Consider the following 25,848-nt stretch of genomic DNA (forward strand, 5'->3'; position numbering starts at 1 on the left):
TTGGTCTGTGGAGGGGAAGTAGGGGAACCTGTAGTGCGTCTGGTTTGGTCTGTGGAGGGGAAGTAGGGGGAACTGTAGTTGGTCTGGTTTGGTCTGTGGAGGGGAAGTAGGGGAGGGGAACCTAGTGCGTCTGGTTTGGTCTGTGGAGGGGAAGTAGGGGAAACTGTAGTTGGTCTGGTTTGGTCTGTGGAGGGGAAGTAGGGGAAACTAGTGCGTCTGGTTTGGTCTGTGGAGGGGAAGTAGGGGAAACTGTAGTTGGTCTGGTTTGGTCTGTGGAGGGGAAGTAGGGGAACCTGTAGTGCGTCTGGTTTGGTCTGTGGAGGGGAAGTAGGGGAAACTAGTGTGGGGGACAGCGTGTCATTTCATCAGAATATTCCAGATCGCATGAATGGTTCTTTGCTGCAAAGATGATGCTGGTTGCACGTAAAGGAGAGGATACATTCCACAGTGTAGCACAATGTGAGCGGCACTACTGTATATAAAAGAAACGCCAATAACCATTAAACAGCAGGGAAAATGGCAAACCAAATCAAAATAAGGTTTTCTTTTTCTTTTTTCCCCTTCAAAATACATACAAAAAAAGAGAAAGTAGAGCTATGAACACGTGGGCGAGGACGGGTCGGGACCAGCGACCACACGCCCAGGAAAGTTGGGAGGGGCGGGGCCTCACAGCAGCCCGTCCAGGTTCGTCTCGGCGATCTCCTTCTCTTTGTCCTTGTCCTCCTGGGGGCTGTACTTGTTGTGGTAGTCCTGCAGGATGGTCACCACGTCATGGTGGCCGAAGTGCACCGCCTCTTCCATGGGCGTGTTGCCCCACCTGCACCCAGCCAATCACAGCTCAGGGTTACAACAGACATTCAGCTGCCCCAGCAGATCAGCCCCGTTAGCTCAGGGTCAGAACAGACACAAAGACACGTTCCATACCTGTCCCTGGGAACTGGGTTGACTTTGCAAGCCTCTAACAGGAAACGAACCACCTCTCCATGTCCTTAAACAAACAACAGGACTGTTCAGTACACACACACACACACACACACACACACACGTACGTACACACACACACACACTCTCACACACACACATGCACACGTACGTACACACACACACACACACACACACACGTACGTACACACACACACACACACACACAGACACACACACACACACGTACGTACACACACACACTCACACACACACGCACACACACGTACACACACTCACACACACACGTACACACACACACGTACATACACACACGTACACACACACACGTACACACACACACGTACACACACACACGTACACACACACACGTACACACACACGTACACAGATGAAGATGTGTTTATCAGTCCTACCCTCTGCAGCGGCCACATGGAGGGCTGTCCTGGAGTCATAGTCCCTCTGCTCCATGTCCATGGACGACAGAGCAAACCTGGAGCACACACACACACACACACACACACACAACCACACACACACACACACACAACCACACACACAACCACACACACAACCACACACACAACCACACACACACACACACACACACACACACACACACACACACACACACATACAGACACACACACACACAACCACACACACAACCACACACACACACACACACACACACACAGGTGAAAACAACTCATCACGCACCGTCTGTTCCCTTTCTAGCAAAGAGCTGTGCTTGTTTAAAGAGGAGGAGGGTCTGGAGAGGAGGAGAGGAGGAGGGTTAGAGGAGAAGGAGAGGAGGAGGAGAGGAGGAGAGGAGGAGGGTCTGGAGAGGAGGAGAGGAGGAGAGGAGGAGGGTCTGGAGAGGAGGAGAGGAGGAGGGTTAGAGGAGGAGGAGAGGAGGAGGGTCTGGAGAGGAGGAGAGGAGGAGAGGAGGAGAGGAGGAGGGTCTGGAGAGGAGGAGAGGAGGAGGGTTAGAAGAGGAGGAGAAGAGGAGGGTTAGAAGAGGAGGAGAGGAGGAGGGTCTGGAGAGGAGGAGAGGAGGAGGGTCTGGAGAGGAGGAGAGGAGGAGGGTCTGGAGAGGAGGAGAGGAGGAGGAGAGGAGCAGGGTTTGGAGAGGAGGAGGGTTAGAGGAGGAGGGTCTGGAGAGGAGGAGAGGAGGAGGAGGGTTAGAGGAGGAGAGGAGCAGGGTTAGGAGAGGAGGAGAGGAGGAGGGTTAGAGGAGGAGAGGAGGAGGGTTGGAGGAGGAGAGGAGGAGGGTTAGAGGAGGAGAGGAGGAGGGTTAGAAGAGGAGGAGGAGGGTCTGGAGAGGAGGAGAGGAGGAGGGTTAGAGGAGGAGAGGAGGAGGGTTAGAAGAGGAGGAGGAGAGGAGGAGGGTTAGAGGAGGAGAGGAGGAGGGTTAGAGGAGGAGGAGAGGAGGAGGGTTAGAGGAGGAGGAGAGGAGGAGGGTTAGAGGAGCAGGGTTAGAGGAGGAGAGGAGGAGGGTTAGAGGAGGAGAGGAGCAGGGTTAGAGGAGGAGGAGAGGAGGAGGGTTAGAGGAGGAGGAGAGGAGGAGGGTTAGAAGAGGAGGAGAGGAGGAGGGTTAGAGGAGGAGGAGAGGAGGAGGGTTAGAGGAGGAGAGGAGGAGGGTTAGAGGAGGAGGAGAGGAGGAGGGTTAGAAGAGGAGGAGAGGAGGAGGGTTAGAGGAGGAGGAGAGGAGGAGGGTTAGAGGAGGAGAGGAGGAGGGTTAGAGGAGGAGGAGGAGAGGAGGAGGGTTAGAGGAGGAGAGGAGGAGGGTTAGAAGAGGAGGAGGAGAGGAGGAGGGTTAGAGGAGGAGAGGAGGAGGGTTAGAGGAGGAGAGGAGGAGGGTTAGAGGAGGAGAGGAGGAGGGTTAGAGGAGGAGGAGAGGAGGAGGAGAGGAGGAGGAGAGGAGGAGGGTTAGAGGAGGAGGAGAGGAGGAGGAGAGGAGGAGGAGAGGAGGAGGGTTAGGAGAGGAGGAGAGGAGGAGGGTTAGAGGAGGAGAGGAGGAGAGGAGGAGGGTTAGAGGAGGAGAGGAGCAGGGTTAGAGGAGGAGAGGAGGAGAGGAGCAGGGTTAGGAGAGGAGGAGAGGAGGAGGGTTAGAGGAGGAGGAGAGGAGGAGGGTTAGAGGAGGAGGAGAGGAGGAGGGTTAGGAGAGGAGGAGAGGAGGAGGGTTAGAGGAGGAGAGGAGGAGGGTTAAAGGAGGAGGGTTAGAGGAGGAGAGGAGCAGGGTTAGGAGAGGAGGAGAGGAGGAGGGTTAGAGGAGGAGAGGAGGAGGGTTAGAGGAGGAGAGGAGGAGGGTTAGAGGAGGAGGGTTAGAGGAGGAGGGTTAGAGGAGGAGAGGAGCAGGGTTAGGAGAGGAGGAGAGGAGCAGGGCTAGGAGAGGAGGAGAGGAGGAGAGGAGGAGGATCTGGAGAGGAGGAGAGGAGCAGGGCTAGGAGAGGAGGAGGGTCTGGAGAGGAGGAGAGGAGGAGAGGAGGAGGAGAGGGGCTGATCACCTCCTCAGAGCCGACACATCCCCAGTGAACGCTGCAAACAGAAGATTGATGACAGACTTCACCTGCAGACAGGAGAGCAACTTCAATTAAACAACAGAAACTGAATAACATTGAGGTTCTTTAACATGCCTTGTGGCGCTCTGCCACTAGATGGCAGTATTGATCTTGAACCGGGGCACAGTGGGCCTGGCGGTCCTACAGGTAGCAGGTGATCACATGACTGGTGTGAACAGAGAGGAGGTCTTACCCTCTGGTCGCCCCCCTCCCTGCGAGGGTCCAGCTTCTTAGCGAAGTGCCTCAGGTTGTCGTAGTTGTGGAAGTTGCACAGAGACACCAGATCCTAGAACAACACAGAAACGCCTCACTGGTCAGCAGCTTACAGCCTGGTAGGAAAATGAAAATGCATTGCAAGTGGCCGTGTTGTCATCTTGTCGCGTGAAATGTAACCACACTTTCGAACGTGTATACCTAGACGACATGTTGCTGGCTTCTTCTACCGCGGTCTAATAAAACAACAAGGCAGCGTGCGTGTGACGACATCGCGCATGTGCAGCAACGACAGGGATCGATAGCGGAATCGTTAAGGATTTTGGCGAACGATTCCAAGGAATCCATTCACTGGGAACCGGTTCTCAACAAGAACCCGTTTTCATTCCCATCCCTAGTGAGCGCGTGACGGAGCGAGGTCTGTGAGCGCGTGACGTAGCGAGGTCTGTGAGCGCGTGACGTAGCGAGGTCTGTGAGCGCGTGACGTAGCGAGGTCTGTGAGCGCGTGACGTAGCGAGGTCTGTGAGCGCGTGACGGAGCGAGGTCTGTGAGCGCGTGACGTAGCGAGGTCTGTGAGCGCGTGACGTAGCGAGGTCTGTGAGCGCGTGACGTAGCGAGGTCTGTGAGCGCGTGACGTAGCGAGGTCTGTGAGCGCGTGACGTAGCGAGGTCTGTGAGCGCGTGACGTACCGTACAGAACTGGATGCCTCGGACGCTGTTTCCCAGCTTGTCCAGAGGGGGAGACCAGCACATGACGCCCATCACGTTGGGGACCACCAGCAGGATGCCCCCCGCTACCCCAGACTTGGCCGGGAGCCCCACCTGGGGGGCAGAGGACGGGGGTCAGCGAGGGTGCAGGAAGTGGAGAAGGCCGAGCGCTACTGCAGCACTGTGGGGGGGGGGGGCCTTGGCTGATCCAGGACACAGTCTGAGACCCGCGGGGAGCGAGGGGGGGGGAGAGAAACCAGGACACACCGTGGGGGGGCGGGGGAGAGAAGGAAGAGCTTTGGGGAACTCACGTGGAAGGCGAACTGCCCGGAGAAGTCGTACATGCCGCAGGAGTGCATGAGGCTCAGGGTGTTCCGGACCGCCTCTGGACTCAGCACACGCTCGCCTGTGATTGGGCAGAAGCCGCCGTTGGCCAGGGTGGCCGCCATGACGCTGGCGCTCTCGCAGGTCACCTCGATGGAGCACAGCTAGGAGGGGGAGGCGCAGGGCAGGCGGTTTATAATTCTATGACAATCAAATCAGGAAATGGAGCACAGCTAGGAGGGGGGGGAGTACAGGGCGTTAAGTCTCTAGTTCTACGACCATCAAATCATTCAGAACCACACACAGCTTAACGCTGCTTCCTCTGGGACCGGACCTTCACATGCGCTGCTGGGCGCCCCCTCTACATCCAGACAGCCTGGTTGTGGAGGATGTTTGCGGAGGGTGTGAATGTTATTACAGGCGTCAGCGAGCCGTCACGTGCACGTGAGAGGGGACGGTGTCACGCCCACGCCAGGAATGCTGGAATCTTGGCCCCCGTCCCAGTGAAGCGATAGGGGGCTAGCATGAGGGGGAGGCCGGTCAACTGTGCGTCTGGACCGCTGGTGAAGGATGAGGGTGCGACGCTGAGGCGCCGCTCACAGTCCGGGGCGTTCCGACGCGAGTCAAGACACGAGTCAGGGCTCACTCACGAGTCAGGGCTCACTCACCTGGAAGTAGAAATCCAGGATGGAGGTCATGTCCGTCCCCTCTGGAAAGCACTGGACAGGAAACACACACCAAAAGAAAACTGTCAACATTGAAAGCGATGAGCGAGCGTCTGGAAGAGAGAGGTGTGAGAGGGAGGCCGTCTGACCTTCTTCTCCTTCAGGTAGTAGCCGATGGCAAAGTTCCGATCGCCGGACTCCCTCTCAGACTGGAACCTGGAGGGCAGGTCAGAGTGAGAACGCTGCTCCACACGCCCTCAACGCTGCTCCACACCCCCTCAACGCTGCTCCACACCCCCTCAACGCTGCTCCACACCCCCTCAACGCTGCTCCACACGCCCTCAACGCTGCTCCACACGCCCTCAACGCTGCTCCACACCCCCTCAACGCTGCTCCAAACCCCCTCAACGCTGCTCCACACCCCCTCAACGCTGCTCCACACCCCCTCAACGCTGCTCCACACCCCCTCAACGCTGCTCCACACCCCCTCAACGCTGCTCCACACACCCACACCCCCTCAACGCTGCTCCACACCCCCTCAACGCTGCTCCACACGCCCTCAACGCTGCTCCACACCCCCTCAACGCTGCTCCACACCCCCTCAACGCTGCTCCACACCCCCTCAACGCTGCTGCTCCACACCCTCAACGCTGCTCCACACCCCCTCAACGCTGCTCCACACGCCCTCAACGCTGCTCCACACCCCCTCAACGCTGCTCCACACCCCCTCAACGTTGCTCCACACGCCCTCAACGCTGCTCCACACGCCCTCAACGCTGCTCCACACCCCCTCAACGCTGCTCCACACCCCCTCAACGCTGCTCCACACCCCCTCAACGCTGCTCCACACCCCCTCAACGCTGCTCCACACCCCCTCAACGCTGCTCCACACGCCCTCAACGCTGCTCCACACACCCACACCCCCTCAACGCTGCTCCACACCCCCTCAACGCTGCTCCACACGCCCTCAACGCTGCTCCACACACCCACACCCCCTCAACGCTGCTCCACACCCCCTCAACGCTGCTCCACACCCCCTCAACGCTGCTCCACACGCCCTCAACGCTGCTCCACACGCCCTCAACGCTGCTCCACACGCCCTCAACGCTGCTCCACACCCCCTCAACGCTGCTCCACACCCCCTCAACGCTGCTCCACACCCCCTCAACGCTGCTCCACACCCCCTCAACAATGCTCCACACCCCCTCAACGCTGCTCCACACGCCCTCAACGCTGCTCCACACACCCACACCCCCTCAACGCTGCTCCACACCCCCTCAACGCTGCTCCACACCCCCTCAACGCTGCTCCACACGCCCTCAACGCTGCTCCACACCCCCTCAACGCTGCTCCACACCCCCTCAACGCTGCTCCACACCCCCTCAACGCTGCTCCACACACCCACACCCCCTCAACGCTGCTCCACTCCCCCTCAACGCTGCTTTTGTACTGTTTTGCACTGTTAGGGTTAGGGTTACTGTCATGTCTTTGCACTGTCCTGCACCCGGTCCTGTGTTGTCTACAGCAGCGTATGCCTTAACCCTAGTCAAATTCCTAGGATGTGTAAAACATATACAGGTACATGGCAATGAAGAGATTTTGAATCTTGAATCTGAGGAAAGGCTCAGATTCACACCCCTGTGTTGGGTGTTTCCTGCTGGGTGTCTGGGTGTTTCCTGCTGGGTGTCTGGGTGTTTCCTGCTGGGTGTTTCCTGCTGGGTGTCTGGGTGTTTCCTGCTGGGTGTTTCCTGCTGGGTGTTTCCTGCTGGGTGTTTCCTGCTGGGTGTTTCCTGCTGGGTGTTTCCTGCTGGGTGTTTCCTGCAGGGTGTCTGGGTGTTTCCTGCTGGGTGTCTGGGTGTTTCCTGCTGGGTGTTTCCTGCTGGGTGTTTCCTGCTGGGTGTTTCCTGCTGGGTGTCTGGGTGTTTCCTGCTGGGTTTCTGGGTGTTTGCTGGGTGTCTCCTGCTGGGTGTCTGCGTGTTTCCTGCTGGGTGTCTGGGTGTTTCCTGCTGGGTTTCTGGGTGTTTCCTGCTGGGTGTCTGGGTGTATGCTGGGTGTCTGGGTGTTTCCTGCTGGGTGTCTGGGTGTTTCCTGCTGGGTGTCTGGGTGTTTCCTGCTGGGTGTCTGGGTGTTTGCTGGGTACTTACGTGGCATTGCTGAAACCCACATACTCGTTTCCCGCCAGTTTGTTCATGAAGTTCATGACCTGCAAAACATGCGAGGAACAGTAAAGGTCTGGACATGGGAGGGGTAGACAGGGGTAGGGGTAGACAGGGTTAGGGGTAGACAGGGTTAGGGGTAGACAGGGCTAGGGGTAGGGGTAGACAGGGTTAGGGGTAGACAGGGCTAGGGGTAGGGTTATACAGGGTTAGGGGTAGGGGTAGACAGGGGTAGGGGTAGACAGGGCTAGGGTTAGGGGTAGACAGGGGTAGGGGTAGACAGGGGTAGGGGTAGGGGTAGACAGGGTTAGGGTTAGGGGTAGACAGGGTTAGGGGTAGGGGTAGACAGGGTTAGGGGTAGACAGGGCTAGGGGTAGGGTTATACAGGGTTAGGGGTAGACAGGGTTAGGAGTAGACAGGGTTAGGGGTAGACAGGGTTAGGGGTAGACAGGGTTAGGGGTAGACAGGGTTAGGGGTAGACAGGGCTAGGGGTAGACAGGGTTAGGGGTAGGGGTAGACAGGGCTAGGGGTAGACAGGGTTAGGGGTAGGGGTAGACAGGGTTAGGGGTAGACAGGGGTAGGGGTAGACAGGGTTAGGGGTAGACAGGGTTAGGGGTAGGGGTAGACAGGGTAGACACGTTACTCACATAATCAAACTTCTCAGCGTTGCTCGCCCCTTGCTGAAAGACAAGAAGAAGAACACAGGTGTGAATGTCCCGTTGGATATCCCATAGTAGGGAAGACACATTAAAAAATCACTATGGAAAACTATCACTATTGTTAATGATTATCAAGATCCAAATATAGTACTACCAAGATCATTAGATCACACTATAATATTACAGAACAGATTATAGAATTAATATGGGAGTACATATAGATATATACACAAGCTACCTGAATAAAATGATATATAAGGATTAACAGTAATTCCAAGTCATAAATCAAAAGGAGTTAGAATTAGTAGGCGACTAGTTGGAGATGAAGGAGGTGAAAGTAATAATTAATCAACATTCAGGTTTTTTATCATAAAATTATAAAAACCATAAAACTAACAGAAGGACAAAATGGTGGCCGTCACACCAAACTGACATCTCGCATTTCGAAATGGACACTAACTACATTGTTTATAGTGACTTTAACTGTAACTAAAACGTGTGTGTGTGTGTGTGGTTTGAGAGAGAGTGTGTGTGTGGTGTGTTTGTGTGTGTGGTGTGTTTGTGTGTGTGTGTGGTGTGAGAGTTTGTGTGTGTGTGGTGTGAGAGTGTGTGTGTGGTTTGTGTGTGTGGTGTGAGAGTGTGTGTGTGGTGTGAGAGTGTGCGGTGTGTGTGTGTGTGTGTGTGTGTGTGTGTGTGTGTGTGTGTGTGTGTGTGTGTGTGTGTGAGAGTGTGTGCACCTGCGCTGTGTAGAGGGTAATAAGTGTGTGTTGAGAGGACTGTCACCACACACACACACACACACACACACACACACACACACACACACACACACACACACACACACACACACACACACACACACACACACACACACACACACACACACACACACACACACACACACACACACACACACACACACAGAGAGGGTTCCCTAGTCTGAACGATACTGGAGCATGAGAAGAGGTTCAACTGAATATATCTTTCACTCCAATAACACAAACAAGACAAAGAAATCAAAGTAAACAATAAAAACTAAAATAATTCATTGTTGAGGAACAATGGTGTGTTCTATCAAAGCCACCTGTTGTGGGAATCCAAGCAGCTCTGAGGTCTGTTTATAATCCATAGTATAAACAGTTTGAAGATGCAAGTGAGAAGTAAAGGATCAGAGTACTCAGGCCGAGGCTGGAGGCAAAGCCAGATCAATGGGTCAAATAATTTAAAGAAAAAATTACCAACGTCATTGACCTGTTGCAGTGGTCATAATATCCCACTGATCCTAATGCTGTAAAATATGCAACAACAAATAAACCACAAAAGAGCCTTAAAAACACACAGCAAACTTGCATAGTCTTCAAAAACACACAGCAAACTTGCATAGTCTTCAAAAACACACAGCAAACTTCCAGTCTGTAAAACACACAGCAAACCCAGGTTTATCACAAGGGGGATACATCATGCATTGCTTCCCCTGTCGCCGTGGTGATAAAGCTCTACAGTGATGTCACTGGGTGCGCTAGCCAATCACATGGTTAAGAGCCCACCTTTAACTAACCTACGGCAATCTGAACAGGGATTAGGTATACAAGTTAGGAGGAACATCAGGTGGATATACATTGACAGAAAGATACCGTACAATTAACCTGTGAATCCATCCCCAATAATATAATAACCAAATAACCCAAAACAACATCATTAGGTAGCCTACATTCATATTCTAGGTCTATTTCTGTGAATGTAGTTTAAACCATATTAGCATACCCATACGCAGCCATAGAACGTCCATTTTACATTTAACTTTACTATTTTACATACTGTAACATGTTCCAGTGAACATCGTCCCCATCTACTCATACAGGATAACCATACAGCGTCTTTCTGTTCAGAAGTCAACCCCTACTGTCCGGCCAACCAGATAGAGGTCAAGACTACAGCAGCTTGGCCTGGTTATGGCAGATGAGACAGGATAGCCAAGCCTGATCTATCTGAGACAGGATAGCCAAGCCTGATCTATCTGAGACAGGATAGCCAAGCCTGATCTATCTGAGACAGGATAGCCAAGCCTGATCTATCTGGACACATATATGCCATGATGGTCGGGGGGAATGTGGAGCTTGTTTAGGACATGCTGGTGATGTATATAGTCTACCAGCTGAGTCACTGAGACAGACTAGGACATGCTGGTGATGTATATAGTCTACCAGCTGAGTCACTGAGACAGACTAGGACATGCTGGTGATGTATATAGTCTACCAGCTGAGTCACTGAGACAGACTAGGACATGCTGGTGATGTATATAGTCTACCAGCTGAGTCACTGAGACAGACTAGGACATGCTGGTGATGTATATAGTCTACCAGCTGAGTCACTGAGACAGACACATCCCTACGGGTCAGAATGAAAGATCAAGTTCTAGGAATGGGTCTGGAGTCTCGGGGTGAGGTGAACGGGTCTGGAGTCTCGGGGTGAGGTGAATGGGTCTGGAGTCTCGGGGTGAGGTGAATGGGTCTGGAGTCTCGGGGTGAGGTGAATGGGTCTGGAGTCTCGGGGTGAGGTGAATGGGTCTGGAGTCTCGGGGTGAGGTGAATGGGTCTGGAGTCTCGGGGTGAGGTCTCACGGAGTGACAATATAGTGTCAATTTGGTGGTTGCCATTTGTGTAGACGTAGAAAGAAACTATTCCTGTGCTAGATAAATATTCATAACAATGACTGGAGAAGTGAAGATGAATTGAAACTAGTATAGAGGGAGTCTACTACTACTAGACTGTTAATATTGCTTGGACACAACACAATGACCTGGTGTTCAGGTCAAGATATGCTTAGAAGTTGTACACACTATAATATTATTATTATTATTATTATTACTACACACTATGGAATCATGAGGAACATTAGTCAATGATGTGAGTGGAGTCAGCCTTGTATTTTAAGTGAGTTTACTAATGATTTGAATGTGTTTCATTTAGTAGGCATTATGTCATAGATCTTGTGGCCAAGCAGTTGTTGCTATAATCATGATGGGGACACCTCAGAATCATGATGGGTATACCTCAGAATCATGATGGGGAAACCTCAGAATCATGATGGGGATACCTCAGAATCATGATGGGGATACCTCAGAATCATGATGGGGAAACCTCAGAATCATGATGGGGATACCTCAGAATCATGATGGGGATACCTCAGAATCATGATGGGGATACCTCAGAATCATGATGGGGATACCTCAGAAGAAGAAAACTATGCAAGAGGTCTAAATCATGCAGGAAAAAAACAACAACAATAATTTGGAGAGTTCTAGAATGTTGCTAAGTTGTCAGCATGTATCAAAGTGATGGTTGTAAAGTTTAGTAGGAAACGTTCTAGCTGGGGAGGGATGTGATATGTGGTGGTTATGTGGCAGCAACACTACGGCAACCTGGTCACACAACGTACGTGTCTGCTGGCCTAGTCCTCAGCCCAGCGAAGCTCCTACAATCTGCATCAGAGGTGAATGTTCTTTACCCCAAATCATCTCACAAACAGACAGTGATCAGCAGTGTGATTCAAGAATGACATCTTCAATGTGAACGCTATGGTACCTGTGTAGTATTAACATGTTCTACAGCCACGTCCTGAGTCCTGATAGGGAAGATGTGAGCTAGGGTGGGCTAGGCTTAACACTGAGCTAGGGTGGGCTAGGCTTAACACTGAGCTAGGGTGGGCTAGGCTTAACACTGAGCTAGGGTGGGCTAGGCTTAACACTGAGCTAGGGTGGGCTAGGCTTAACACTGAGCTAGGGTGGGCTAGGCTTAACACTGAGCTAGGGTGGGCTAGGCTTAACACGGCCTGCCTGTCTGTTCAAGAACAGATCATTCAATGACAGCAGTCTGTAGAGACACGCCCGCCAACCCTTCCGAATGATCTACAACTCTCTAATTCAGCTCCAGCAGCCGAGCTCTCATCATGATGAAGGCAGGTTATTTGTGTGGCTGAGCTGAGCTCTCATCATGATGAAGACAGGTTATTTGTGTGGCGGAGCTGAGCTCTCATCATGATGAAGACAGGTTATTTGTGTGGCTGAGCTGAGCTCTCATCATGATGAAGACAGGTTATTTGTGTGGCGGAGCTGAGCTCTCATCATGATGAAGACAGGTTATTTGTGTGGCGGAGCTGTTGGGACCATAGCCTCTAAACTAGGGATGCACCGATTGCAAAATTCTGGGCCGATGCCGATGTTTAAAATAACAATCCGGCCGATGGCCGATACCGATGGCCGATGTTTATTTTATTTTATTTTTATTCCCCCTTTTGTGCCAGGGAAACAAAGAAATGAAGTGTTTGGTTCCAAAATGCCAATTTTTATTTCACTTTAATTTGAAAGCAAACGACACGTGCGTTTGCGGCGTTACGTCACGGATCTTCTCTGAATCTGCAGCTGGGTAGGACACGTTTTGCAACAAAAAAAAGTCGTAATTGTTGCGACATAACATCGGCCACTATCATCGGTGAATGTCATTTTATTTGCCGATGGCCGATGGCAGTCAACCATGGATGTTGGGCCGATGCATCGGTGCATCCCTACTCTCAACCGTATGAGCCCGGCCCACTACACTGAGCTGTGTGCGGAACTTAAGGAGGGACAGCTCGCTGATGCTTCCACCAAACAAATCCCCTTTCAATGAGATTATCTCTAATCATAATCTTCCCATATACAGCTGGGATGATAATCTGTCTAAAACAAGTCCCACTAGTTAAAGTTTCATTTTAATAGGCCTAACCCTAACCCTCCCACTACTGGATGCCATGCAGAGAGGACAGCCCATCAGCTGCTGTTTGTTTACTGAACACAAGCATAGTTCAAACGTGTGACATCACCGTACGGAGCGTCACGTTCTTTACCTTAATGAGGGACGTGCAGACGATGGCGCCGGCGTTAACCATAGGGTTATGGGGTTTGTCTGTGGAAACGAGAGCACGCTGTTAATAAAACACATCTTCACATGCAGCCAGTTTATCAGAGGTAAAAAACAATCTCACATTGACTGTGATACAACTTGTAAAACAATCAGAATGGTGTCAGTGATCGGTACTTTCTGGAATCCATATAAAGTACATTGCAAGAAAAACATTGTGGGAGAAAGGCAGCTTGTTCAAATACTTTGAGTGCACACCTAACGTGTTCTACCTGAGGGAGTCAGAGAGCAGCCAGGGCCTCAGAGGGGCAGAGGGACACAGCTGGGGGGAACAGGACGGGTACTAACCACTAGCACAGCACAGCACAGCACAGCACACTAGGGCTGGGTTCTGGCAAGGACCTCACCATACAGCTGTATCTCAATACATTGTGATACGATACAATACATATTACAATACATTGCGATACTCTACCTAGTTTACTGACAATGTTAAAATACAGCTGAAAGCACTCCCTCCCCCGCTCCCTGGAGGGGTCCTGAGGGTGAGGGAATGGAAGGACATTTACATCCATTTAAAACATGAATAATGTATTGATGCTTGAATTCTATCCTTCATTTTATATATTAAATATAAAAATATAGTTTTTTTATGTATCGATACAGTACCGCGGATGATCGATACAGTATTGCGGGAAAAAATATTGCGATGTATTATAAATATTGCGATGTATTGTAAATATTACGATGTATTGTAAATATTATGATGTATTGTAAATATTGCGATGTATTGTAAATATAACGATGTATTGTAAATATTATGATGTATTGTAAATATTGCGGTGCATTATAAATATTGCGATGTATTGTAAATATTGCGATGTATTGTAAATATTGCGATGTATTGCTGTATGGATCTTATTGCTCAGCCCTATGGCCCACTACAGCCACGGACCTGCCTGGGCTCCGGTGGGGTTACGCCACCTCCCCTCAACCAGGCAAGGATCTCCTTATGGAGCAGGGAGAAAACACAACAACATCTACTCTCCCCGCAGGAAGGGGCGGAGAAAACACAACAACATCTACTCTCCCCGCAAGAAGGGGCGGAGAAAACACAACAACATCTACTCTCCCCGCAAGAAGGGGCGGAGAAAACACAACAACATCTACTCTCCCCGCAAGAAGGGGCGCTGGATTCGTTAGGCAACACGGCAAAACAACAACAGAAAACAGACTGACTAAGACCAGGTCCTGGCCTGACTAAGACCAGGTCACACCCTGACTAAGACCAGGTCCTGGCCTGACTAAGACCAGGTCCTGGCCTGACTAAGACCAGGTCCTGGCCTGACTAAGACCAGGTCCTGGCCTGACTAAGACCAGGTCCTGGCCTGACTAAGACCAGGTCCTGGCCTGACTAAGACCAGGTCCTGGCCTGACTAAGACCAGGTCCTGGCCTGACTAAGACCAGGTCCTGGCCTGACTAAGACCAGGTCCTGGCCTGACTAAGACCAGGTCCTGGCCTGACTAAGACCAGGTCCTGGCCTGACTAAGACCAGCCCAGACCAGATGAGATCAAATTGTACTGTATTGATTTTCTTTACCACATGGTTTACAGGACCTGTGCTACACAGACAAAGGCTGTTCTTAGAGACGGTCTACGTACAGCGGGCTGCTCTGGGGTCAGTTGATATCATTCTATGGATGCTGTAGTCAGATGATATAATTCTATGGATGCTGTAGTTAGATGATATAATTCTATGGATGCTGTAGTCAGATGATCTAATTCTATGGATGCTGTAGTTAGATGATATAATGCTGTGGATGCTGTCGCCATTCCTGTACCACAGAGGCTCTGCTTCTCTCATTAACATTTCATCACACTGCCATGGCAACCAGCGTCTGGACTGTCTTGCGCTGAAGTGCGTGCCCCCCCCCCCCCCCCCAGGGGCCCGACCCAGGGAGACGCGCCACAGAACCAGCACTTCAGAACCACCACAACAGACCACACAGCATTCGTGCAACACATAAAATGGGAAGATACGAGTGTGACTGGTCTCCCATTAAAAAGCAAGGCCGGCCCTCGGACGCCAGCGGTATCCTACGGTGACGTGTCTGTCTGCGCGGTACCAGTGAGGATGGGGCGGACGCAGCCAATGAGAATGCTGCCCTCACCTTCCTCGTTCAGGAAGAGCTTGTTGAAGCGCAGGCCGCTGGGCTCCTTCCCGATGAAGCGGTGCACATACTCGGTGCCGTGGTCGTGCACGGCTATGGCGTACTTCAGCGGCTTCACGCACGACTGCAGGCAGAACGGGACTTTGGTGTCGCCCACGGTGTGTCTGTGGGAGGGAGGGAGGGAGGGAGGGAGGGAGGGAGGGAGGGAGGGAGCAGGTCAACAGACGACTCTGAGAAGCAAGCAGCCTAGATACTTTGTACTGCTCATATTAACATCAGTTGATAACAAGTGCTGTTTACATGCATGACAGAAAAACAAAACTGTACAGCTTGTCAAAGTGCTGACACAGTTCCAGCAAACAGTTTCTTATTAATACATCACATGCTGGTACCAGCAGCTACCTTTGTCCATCGACGGTGCAGAGGGACACGGCCCACAGGTCTGGGCTGAACCGGGACAGCTGGGGAATGTAGTCAGCCACCTGCAGAAGCCCACACATCGTCATGAACAACACAAGACTGTCTCTAGTCAGCCGGTCCATGAGTTGACAGGACTACCTAATGACGTCATCTCTAAACCGCTGTCTTGAAGATCCATCGGGTCAAATCTTCAGATTCACAGTTCTAGAGTGTAGAAGGCCGTTTCAGAACCGCCACCATCTTTATTATTAGGGGTCCTACGGTGGTACGAACCCTATTGTTATTGTTGGTATTTTCTTCTATTATTATATTTGACCAAAAATTCAAAATATTTGTAAAGTAGAAGCCATGAGTAACTATGGCAGAAAGAATTACCATATACGTCCATAGTAACCGATTTAAAACGCACATTTCAAAATGCTGGCATTTCAACCCTGTTTGATGGAAATGTATGAAATGTATGAACCTTGGTAAACTCTTTCCTCATGGGGACACATTGGCCTAAAAATAAAAATCATTGTGAATGAATGTCCAGTCTGTGTGTTTGTGTGTAAATTCCATCAGGTGTAAGTTAGGGTACAATGAAGCGCTTCGCCAGTGTAGCAGTGTACATTCATTTTGACACGATTCATAGTCTTAGATTAATTTGTTGAGTTTATATGGTATTGTAGTGCCATAAATACAAGGGTTCGTCTCCCTATACCTGACACTGATCGGTTTGGGGATGCACGCGCGTCTGTTTGATCTGAAAGTGCGAACTTTCGATTTCACATTAGGCAGCAGCGAACCTTGGTTCGAGCCGAGACCACCTCTTGAGGTCGGACCAAAGACCAAGTCTGTGATCCGGGCACCGTGATCCAGGAGGGTTCACACCTGTCAGTTTGGTTCAGATCAAACTGGAAAGTCTGAAAGTCCGGACTAAACAACGTAGGTGTGAAAGGGTCCTCAATCTAAGATGGTAGATAAACTGCCATTTTTGTAAAAATATATTTTTAGATTTTGCAATTTTGACCATATAAACTCACCTTCATCTCTTATTATGGAATGTTCCGTTTTTAGAATGGTGGAAGTTGGTGATTTGAAAATATTCTGACATTTTGTAAACTGTTGTAATTCTTACAGTTTTACCAGCTCATACACATATTATACATAGTAATGTTCACAAACATCCATTCTCTAACTGCTCATTGGTTTTAGAGCTTCAGCTAGGCATAGCACAGAGACCGCGCTGGTCAGGGTGACAAACCACCTCCTGGTACCTGCTGACTCTGAAGCTGCCAGCTGGTCAGAATCACAAACGAGCTCCTGGTATCTGCTGACTGTGGAGCTGCCAGCATCCTCATTCTCCTAGACCTAAGCGCAGCATTTAACACGGCCAACCACGACACCCTCCTAAGCCAGATGGAGAACCTCCTCGGCTTGTCAGGACTGAATCTGGAGTGGTTTCGATCCTAGCTCACTGACTGCACTCACTTTGTTGCTATTGGGTCAAGCAAGTCGGACACGGTGACGGTATGCCAGGGAGTTCCTCAGGGATTGGTTCTGGAGCCACTGCTTTTCTGCATCTATATGCTACCACTGGGCAACATCTTTTGGGCTTGGATTCCACTTTTATGCTGATGACACCCAGCTGTATGTTTCCACCAGTGACACCATCAACACTGCCACCACCCTTCTCACAAGCTACCTGACTGACATGCAGCCTGATGGGCATCTGGACTACTTGCCCTCCTAGTGGGGGCATCTGCAAAATGCATCAGCCGGCTGCAGTACGTCCCGAACTGTGCTGCCTGTGTCTGTCCCCCCCCACCACCTCGTGAGCACATTACACCAGTGTTATTCAGCCTTCACTGGCTCCCTGACCACTTACAAGTTTTAACCCACACCTACCACTGGCCCCTCTTACCTCTCCGACCTGATCACACTGTCCTGCCCTACGCGCACCCTCCTCTCGTCCAGCTCCATCCTCCTCCAGCAGCCCATCTGCAGGCTCTAAGCCCTGGGAGTCTGGGCCTCCAGCTGTATACGGCTGTGGAACACACTCCCTCTCAACACCTTCAACGCTCTCCTCAAAACACCTTTTCAGACTGGCATTTGAAGACTTATTTAAAAAAATAAAAAATCCTGTTTACTTACTATTTCGTTTTTAAATCGTATTTTATGATTGATCCGCTTTTTTACTGAGCTTTGGGTTCCAGAAATCAATTACTAAAATGGATTTATTATCATTATAAGGGTCTTGACCGTATGTGAGGCCAGCGCTACTCACCTGTCCCCCAGAGAGGTTTTTGGCGCTTTCGTAGAGTTCGTCAATATGGGAGGCAAATGACATGAAGTCAGGGATGACAAACTTCTTCCGGAAAGCCTGAGTAAGCAGCACAATGTTGCTCTGGACACACCTGTGAGGACAATTAATGATTAGACGACCAGAGGGTCTTAAATGTCATTATCACCATTGTCATTTTCATTATCTTTACTGTCATTGTCTTGAGAAAGGCAATAGGTCAACATTCCTTTGAGGTGTACACAAACACACCGGTCTAAATCTAGGTCAGAACGTGGCCGGTTCACAGAGGTTTCTGGCTCATATTGTGAGCAGGAATATCATAATCAGAACAGGAACAGCGCTGTCCCTGCAGTGGCTCTAGCGTGAACGCGCTCTGTCGTCATCGTGCTGGCCTGGCTAAGGCTCCTTGTGCCTATAAATAAGACCTGGCACTCAGTCAAAGTGTGGTGCCGTGCATGTTTGTATGGCTCCCCGGTGTGTCATCTAACGCCCTTTACCCGCGTCACAGCCCTTTCCCAAGCTGTCGCTAGGCTACTGGATGCCAGCTACTGTCATGCACTAGGGTTGTGTACTATTAAGTAACAACCTCTTCTTTGAAGAGACAAACACCACGAGTCAACTGCTGGTGGGGAAATACGTAAGCAAGCAGCTGCTTTTTTGTTTCCTGAAAGGACAACCCGTTTGCTTTCTCTTTGCGCTAGATGTTACAGTAACTAGGATATAGGATCTAGGATTAGGACCTAGGATCTAGGATTAGGAGCTAGGATTGGGAGAGATCGATGATCAGGACACTCGTAGAGGACTGAAATAATGTGCTTCCATCAAAAGACAGAAAAGTCACGAAATGTCATTGGAAGAGCATCCTGAATGTTTTAAACAATGAAGGGTTAAAACAGCCATGATGCAGAGGGCCCAGAAACATGTCTGCCTCGTCCGGCTGAACACCTCCCCTGACAGCATGCAGTTCATCAGGTCGGTAGCAAGGTACTTTATGAATCCCAGAGGGGAAACTGCACTGTTACACCAGCCACATTCAAGGATGGAGGTCACTCTGTGACCTGTGACCACATCACTATTGGTAGTGTGAGCTTCTGTTTACTTTTTGAAAAGGTGGCGGTCCAGCGCGCCATCTGAAGTGGTCTTCAAGGTGACCTTCAGCATCTCCATGCACTCCTTCAGACGGGGGTCTCCTGTGCGCAGCCCGGTGGCTTTCAGAGCCTGGAAAACAATGGATGTTTTAAAAAGCCCAAAGACCCTGACATCCATATACTGCAACCTCTAGCATCTCTGTCACGCTCTAGACTGTGATGGGGTTGTTCTTGAGATCACACATGATGAGCACATCACAGGACATCCTCTTTCTGAATAACAGAGTTATAATATCACTTCTAGTAAGAGATAAGATATTGTCCCAAAGGAACTTTGATCACATACAGAAACATTTCCTTCGGGGGTACAAAGTCTGTTAACTTATGAATAACAGTTTCCCTTCTAGTAAGAGATAAGATAAACTTTACTGCCCAGAAGGAAATTCCACATCCTTCAGGACAATAACGTACATCTTATTCAAGTCTTATCTCTTACTATAAGTGACTTAGTTATGAGTCATCATGAATTTCGTGTGAGCTTAGGTCAACTTCTCTACGGCATCTCCATGTCCAATTCAGCATTATAAACAAACACAAAACCATAGGCCTCCTTGGCTGGCCCTTGTGTAGACAGCGAAAGCAGCATCACCCCCAGCAGGCTGAGCCACAAGGCAACGTCAGTCTGCCTGCCCAACATGCTCACCGTGGTAAATTTGTGAGCAGGGATTTTTTCTTGGCCTTCAGCGATGGTGTAGAACAGCAGATCCTCCAGACTGGGCAGGATGCCTGCCTTCCTTCTCCTGGGAGAGAGCACCAGACAGACAGACGTGAGGAGAGGTCCGCCCACTCCCACGGCAGGAGGAGGAGCTAACGACGTTGGGCAACAGCGGGAGGGGAAGCTAGCGATAATATTGTCAGGAGAAGCGGTGAGTAATAGTAGATATTTTAGGAAAAGGATATGACACTGCTTTCAAAATACCAGTCAGGCGCGCTTTCACAAAACGAGAATTTGGTTTGGATTCAGCTCATCTTGAAATCTTGAAATGAGGAAGGAGCTTGTCCTTGCTAGTCACAAGGCTGGTCTGTCAGTCTAATGTCGCCTCAAGGCTACTAATTTGTCTAGATCCGTTTGAGCCATGATTGGACATAGCCAAGCGCCAAGGCCCAATGGCATGTGTGTAAAGGTCATCGTTCACTGACTGGTATTATGAACGGCAGTTCCAATTCCATCCAACTCATGAGCTAGGAGGAGTTAGTACTGCACGTTAGAAGAACACAAGTATAGTTATATAGTTAAACGAATTCAAAGCAAGCTCTCATTTAAACGCCACATCAAATTTATCCAAGCTGGAGACGGGAGCTCAGGCTCACTGCCGAGCGTCCTCGCCTGTCCTGCAGAGGATCTCAGAACGGAGGTTTAATAGTGAGCTTTACCAGGCCGATCCCTCAGCAGACACCAGATATGACTCAGACTCTGGACCTTCCTGGTCTAATAAGCACAGATTAGAGCTCCATACAAACCAGAGAAAACACCGGACTTATTGGCTCGGACCCCACATTATAATACAAGGATTGTTCCAGTGTCCCAGACGATGTCCCAGTACCAACTATTTATGGATATGAAATCCCATCGGAATTGCTGTGGCTATTTGCTATGTGGTCCATTTCTGGCGTAATTTCTGGATGCCTGCTAATGAGGTAGGCTAGAACACGTCAGTATAGGGAATAAAGCGCGTTGCTTGCAGGGCTGAGGACTAGGAGGACTATTCAAGGTAGAGGTCTGAAGAGCGGTCAGCTGCAGGACTACTTCTACGTTTAGGTAAATGAATAAATACAGATACTTACACACAAAATGCAAAAGCAAGCAGATCAACGAGAGGGAGAGAAGATATGCACAGTGAATATGTGGTCACAGAACACAACCAATGACATCATGCATTTAGTTTCATTAACTATTAACACAGTGGAAATAAATTACACTCACAGGCTCATAAACTAGGCTACACATACACTTTCACTCACTTTCACTTTCAAAATGACTTCAATTCAATATTCCGGCCCAGGGCACTTCAAACACAATGTCTTTATTCACATTCAGCAGTAGTGTTCTGTAAATCAATAAGGTGAATCCAGGTTTGTTAGTTGCAAACAGAGAGGGGCCTTGGGCGGCTGTCCTAGTGAGACACCATCCCACCATCAGCAGCGAGGTGAGAGCTGGAAAAACAAACATCTGGACTGGTCCTGCCTCCATACCGAGCTCCTGGGAGTCCTGCGGTGTGTGAGGTCAACCCCCCCCCCCCCCCACGGCACGACACACAACAAGCAGCTCAGTCACTGCCCTGTTCTAGCTCCTGCCTGGGAGAATTACTAACACTCCAGCTCAGACCTAACACACTGACTAGTGGACCCCAGGCCAGCGGGGGAAGGGAGTCCGGACAGCACGCTGCTAGTGGACCCCAGGCCAGCGGGGGAAGGGAGTCCGGACAGCACGCTGCTAGTGGACCCCAGGCCAGCGGGGGAAGGGAGTCCGGACGGCACGCTGCTAGTGGACCCCAGGCCAGCGGGGGAAGGGAGTCCGGACGGCACGCTGCTAGTGGACCCTAGGCCAGCGGGGGAAGGGAGTCCGGACGGCACGCTGCTCTCAGCCCGCATCTGCAGCACAACACATGACAGACTGGAAGCAGCACAGCCGAGTGTAGCACCTATCCGGTCCAGGACGTAGCTGGCAAACCTCCCAGCTGACAGATTAGCATGGCTCTATCGTGGCAGATGGACCTGGAGGCAGGTGGCTAATAGATTCATCTGACCTTGACCTCCCACTGTACAACCAGATCCTCACCCACACAGATGCAGCGAGGGAAGCACCGCTGGTGGGATTCTGGGATGATCAAGGACTCTTGTTCAGACATCAGGAGGCAAATTGGCTTGTTGTTGAATCATGTCTTCTGAATGTATCTGCCCACAAAAACTGACTGGGAAAAGTTAGTTTTTCATAGAAGGGGCATAAGAATTTGGCTGATAGCTGACAACAATGTTTTTTGTTTGTTTATTTTGCTTTTGTTGTTATTCGTTCCAATTATGACGTAATACAAGCCCTAGATCAGCCCTCTGAGGATGTCATCCATGCACTTCCCCTAGACCTTCTCTTCACTTGGCCTAATCCATCAGACTGTGTTTCTCCTCTTTCACGTCGCTGTAAATCTGTTATGATGGAGCTACAGATCATATCTGTTGACAGGCGGCACGGTCACAGAGCGACCCTGCTCCCCCCAGCCTCCACCCTGCTCATCCCAGCCTCCACCCTGCTCCCCCCAGCCTCCACCCTGCTCCCCCCAGCCTCCACCCTGCTCCCCCCAGCCTCCAGCAGTCCAGCGCCCAGTCCGCCTCATACCGCAGGACGGATGTTTAGGCCTAGACTTCGTCTGATTCACATGGAATAAGCCAGAGGGTTAGAACCCATATGCCTGCATAGATTCTCCCTTTAGGATTTCAATTTGCAAGTGATATTGCACCTTCAAAGACCCTGAAGGCTTGATAGGAAAGCAGAGTAGGCCTATGGCAGAGGCCTGGCCTACAGATGGCTACCAACAACAACTGAAGTAAATTGACTGTGAACCAACCAGGAAGAAGTGCTCTTCTCCAGGGCAATGAAGCAGATCATTACCACACTTGGTTTCTGCGAGGGGGGTGTTTCCACGGTCACCCACCGGGGGCTGGTACCTTTACTGGAGGTCAGACGGATACAGGAGGTCTCCTCCAGCTGGCTATGGCAAAATGAAAACTCTCTCTCCCTCTCTCTCTAGCTCTCGTTCTTGATGGCCTAGTGTAAAGACTGTGGGTAGGGCCACGCCTGGGTGGAAGGCTGGAAGCAGTGGGGGGGGGGGCAGAACTAAAAAGAAATGTGTCATACAATCCATTACCGCAGTGAGCTGGCAGTTTCCTAGTCATGGTCTCATGACTGGGCCTGCAGCCTAATTTCACTTCTATATGAATTACTTCTTTTCTTAATTTCACTTTCTTTATGAATGCCACAGCATCAGCCTGCTCATTCAGCACAGGTTCATTCTCTCTTGGAACATTCCAGTAGGACCTCTAGAAATATCATAAGTTCCTTATTAATGACTGTTGAAATTGGAACAGGGTCAAAATGGACTTGACAGCGTTCATTCACTAGTATGCAGCAGAGCTAGCTAGGATGCTGCTAGACTGATTAAACAAGCTGACAGCTGCTCTTCCTTCATCACACCCAATTCACAGAAATGAGAAGGGTCTGCAGCTGCAGAGTTTATTTTCCTTTTCCAAGCGGTGTTATCAATGGTCAAGTGGGTACAGTCATCAAACATGCCCCATGTCAGATAAACGGTTGTGGCCCGGCAAATGTCCTCTGGGGGGAACTCAAGTCTGGATGTGAGCGTGACCACACTGATCTGTGGAGAGAAACAGAATGTGAGCTCACGTGACCAGGCTGGCGACGCCACGCTACTGTCTCCCATCAGTCAGAAAGAAAACCACTCCCAGATCTGCACAAGCTTTATTCAGTGAGCTGCAGGGGACTGGTGGCCCGTCCACAGCGGGACGAGACGCATGGCGTCTCCCAGCTTCCCATCAGCCCATTCCCTCCACTCCCTTTCAATACAGTCAACTCAGGTCTAAACAAGTGTCAATGCTGACTTTCTATGTCAGCCACCAATATTGTGCATTTACCTTTGACCTGGCACTTAATTAAGACTGTAGTATAGCTGGTCCAACAAGAGGGTAAATACCGATGCTGATAAGCCACACTCATGGTCAGCCAACTAAACAGAGATCTGAAAACAAGACCTGGCCTACAGTCCAAAACAATCATTAACAAAGGCAGTTATCAGAGATCTTCAAGCACTGCTGTAAAAACGTAAACTTAGTAGATTGATCGATGTAGATTGATATTGCATTGATATTGCGTCCATGTGAGGACGAATAGGGAAGCCCATCCTCCTAGAGATGTGGCTAGGTCAACCAACTGAGACCAGTGGGCCAATGAGGACAAATACAAGGACAAATACGATCATAATACAAACATTAATAGAATACATAGGTAGTTATCAGCTCTTCAAACAGTGTCAAATTGAAACTGAAAGGCCATTATCCACGTAGGCCTACGGTCTGATGCCACGCAGATATCAAAGCGGTGCAGCGCTCCTTGGTGTCAGTGGCCATCAGACGCTCTAACAGAGCCTCAGCGCTCCTGAGTGTTGTGGATGTGTGTATATTAGAAATATATAAGCCTATAGTCCAAAACAATGGTTGACATAGGTAGTTAACAGCTAGCTATGATAGTCAAATCAAGTTAGTAAAGAATACAGTTCTATCTGACTATCACATGATCGTTGTGAAAATGAAAAACAGTGAATGCAGACCCTAGTGCCAGATAGCAGTTACTCCTAACCCTAACCCCAGTTCCCACAACATCCTCACTGAGAGATGAACCAAACAGTAGCCGACCTTCACAAGTCATTGAGCTCCCTGCATCTGGATGGGCAGCTACCCGCCTGGTACAGACCAGCTGCACAGGGACATGTTCAGTTATTCTAGCTAGTTAGCGTTCATTTCTACTCACCCAGGACTACTTGCTTACTTAACGTCAACCTCAAAATTTTGGCTCACTACATTTGCACAAGCTAGCTAACCGTAGCTTGTTAGGCTAACTGGGCAATGGTTACCTGATGGAAATATTCTGCTATTCATGGCCAGCTAGCTACACCAGCTAGTAAGGGACTCCTTAGTGCTAGCTCACTTAAGCTAGCTAGTTAGTGACTAACCCTGGTCCTTCTGACTAACGGTAGAGTCGCCTAAGGTAACGTTATAGCCACCTCAGTGCTAACCTCAGTGCTAACACCAGGGCTAACACCAGGGCTAACACCAGGGCTAACACAAGTGCTAACACAAGTACTAACACCAGTAACACCAGTGCTAACACCAGTAACACCAGGGCTAACACCAGTGCTAACACCATGCTAACACCAGTGCTAACACCAGGGCTAACACCAGTAACACCAGTGCTAACACCAGTACTAACACCAGGGCTAACACCAGTAACACCAGTACTAACACCAGTGCTAACACCAGGGCTAACACCAGGGCTAACACCAAGGCTAACACCAGTGCTAACACCAGTACTAACACCAGTGCTAACACCAGTAACACCAGTGCTAACACCAGGGCTAACACCAGTAACACCAGTGCTAACCTCAGTGCTAACACCAGTACTAACACCATGGATGTATTAACACCAGTGCTAACACCAGTACTAACACCAGTAACACCAGTGCTAACACCAGTAACACCAGTGCTAACACCAGGGCTAACACCAGGGCTAACACCAGTGCTAACACCAGTACTAACACCAGTGCTAACACCAGTACTAACACCAGTAACACCAGTGCTAACACCAGGGCTAACACCAGGGCTAACACCAGGGCTAACATGCTAACACCAGGGCTAACACCAGTGCTAACACCAGGGCTAACACCAGGGCTAACACCAGGGCTAACATGCTAACACCAGGGCTAACACCAGGGCTAACACCAGGGCTAACACCAGTGCTAACATGCTAACACCAGTAGCCAGGTAACCGTTACTCACTTCTCCGCCGCCGCCTCCTTGCTGGCCTCATCCTCGGTCACCGGGCCGGTTCCGGGACCGTTCTTGGTGCACAGAGCTCTCCTCCCGAGGGGCTTGGGGGTGTACCGGGAGGGTGTCCCTCCCCCCCGCGGG

At 50.4% G+C, this 25,848-nt stretch overlaps 1 protein-coding gene across 1 annotated transcript; it reads right to left on the reverse strand.

Moving 5' to 3' along the window:
• Window positions 1-344: 344 nt before the first annotated feature.
• On the reverse strand, window positions 345-25,757 carry glsa (glutaminase a). The gene is made up of 18 exons (XM_084453363.1): window positions 25,717-25,757; window positions 19,799-19,895; window positions 19,107-19,225; window positions 17,990-18,119; window positions 15,703-15,782; window positions 15,301-15,464; window positions 13,115-13,173; window positions 8,219-8,251; window positions 7,560-7,618; window positions 5,565-5,631; window positions 5,419-5,469; window positions 4,738-4,914; window positions 4,409-4,540; window positions 3,700-3,792; window positions 3,453-3,514; window positions 1,359-1,435; window positions 925-988; window positions 345-817 (listed from the first exon to the last, which is right to left on the reverse strand). The coding sequence occupies exons 3-18, from the start codon at window positions 19,172-19,174 to the stop codon at window positions 667-669; spliced, it is 1,467 nt and encodes a 488-aa protein (XP_084309489.1). The 5' UTR covers window positions 19,175-19,225; window positions 19,799-19,895; window positions 25,717-25,757; the 3' UTR covers window positions 345-666.
• Window positions 25,758-25,848: the final 91 nt, after the last annotated feature.

This window comes from Borostomias antarcticus (assembly GCF_949987555.1).
Source record: "Borostomias antarcticus genome assembly, chromosome: 19".
In the NCBI taxonomy this organism is placed as follows: Eukaryota; Metazoa; Chordata; class Actinopteri; order Stomiiformes; family Stomiidae; genus Borostomias; species Borostomias antarcticus.

What these genes read in the sequence shown, in the direction of transcription:
- glsa (XM_084453363.1), bottom strand. Translation starts at nt 19,174, where the DNA reads ATGGAGATGCTGAAGGTCACCTTGAAGACCACTTCAGATGGCGCGCTG. An exon ending in AAAACCTCTCTGGGGGACAG is followed by an intron (nt 15,783 to 17,989) that starts GTGAGTAGCGCT and finishes GGGCTTCTGCAG; the next exon opens with GTGGCTGACTACATTCCCCA. An exon ending in GTGGGTTTCAGCAATGCCAC is followed by an intron (nt 5,632 to 7,559) that starts GTAAGTACCCAG and finishes CCTGCCCTCCAG; the next exon opens with GTTCCAGTCTGAGAGGGAGT.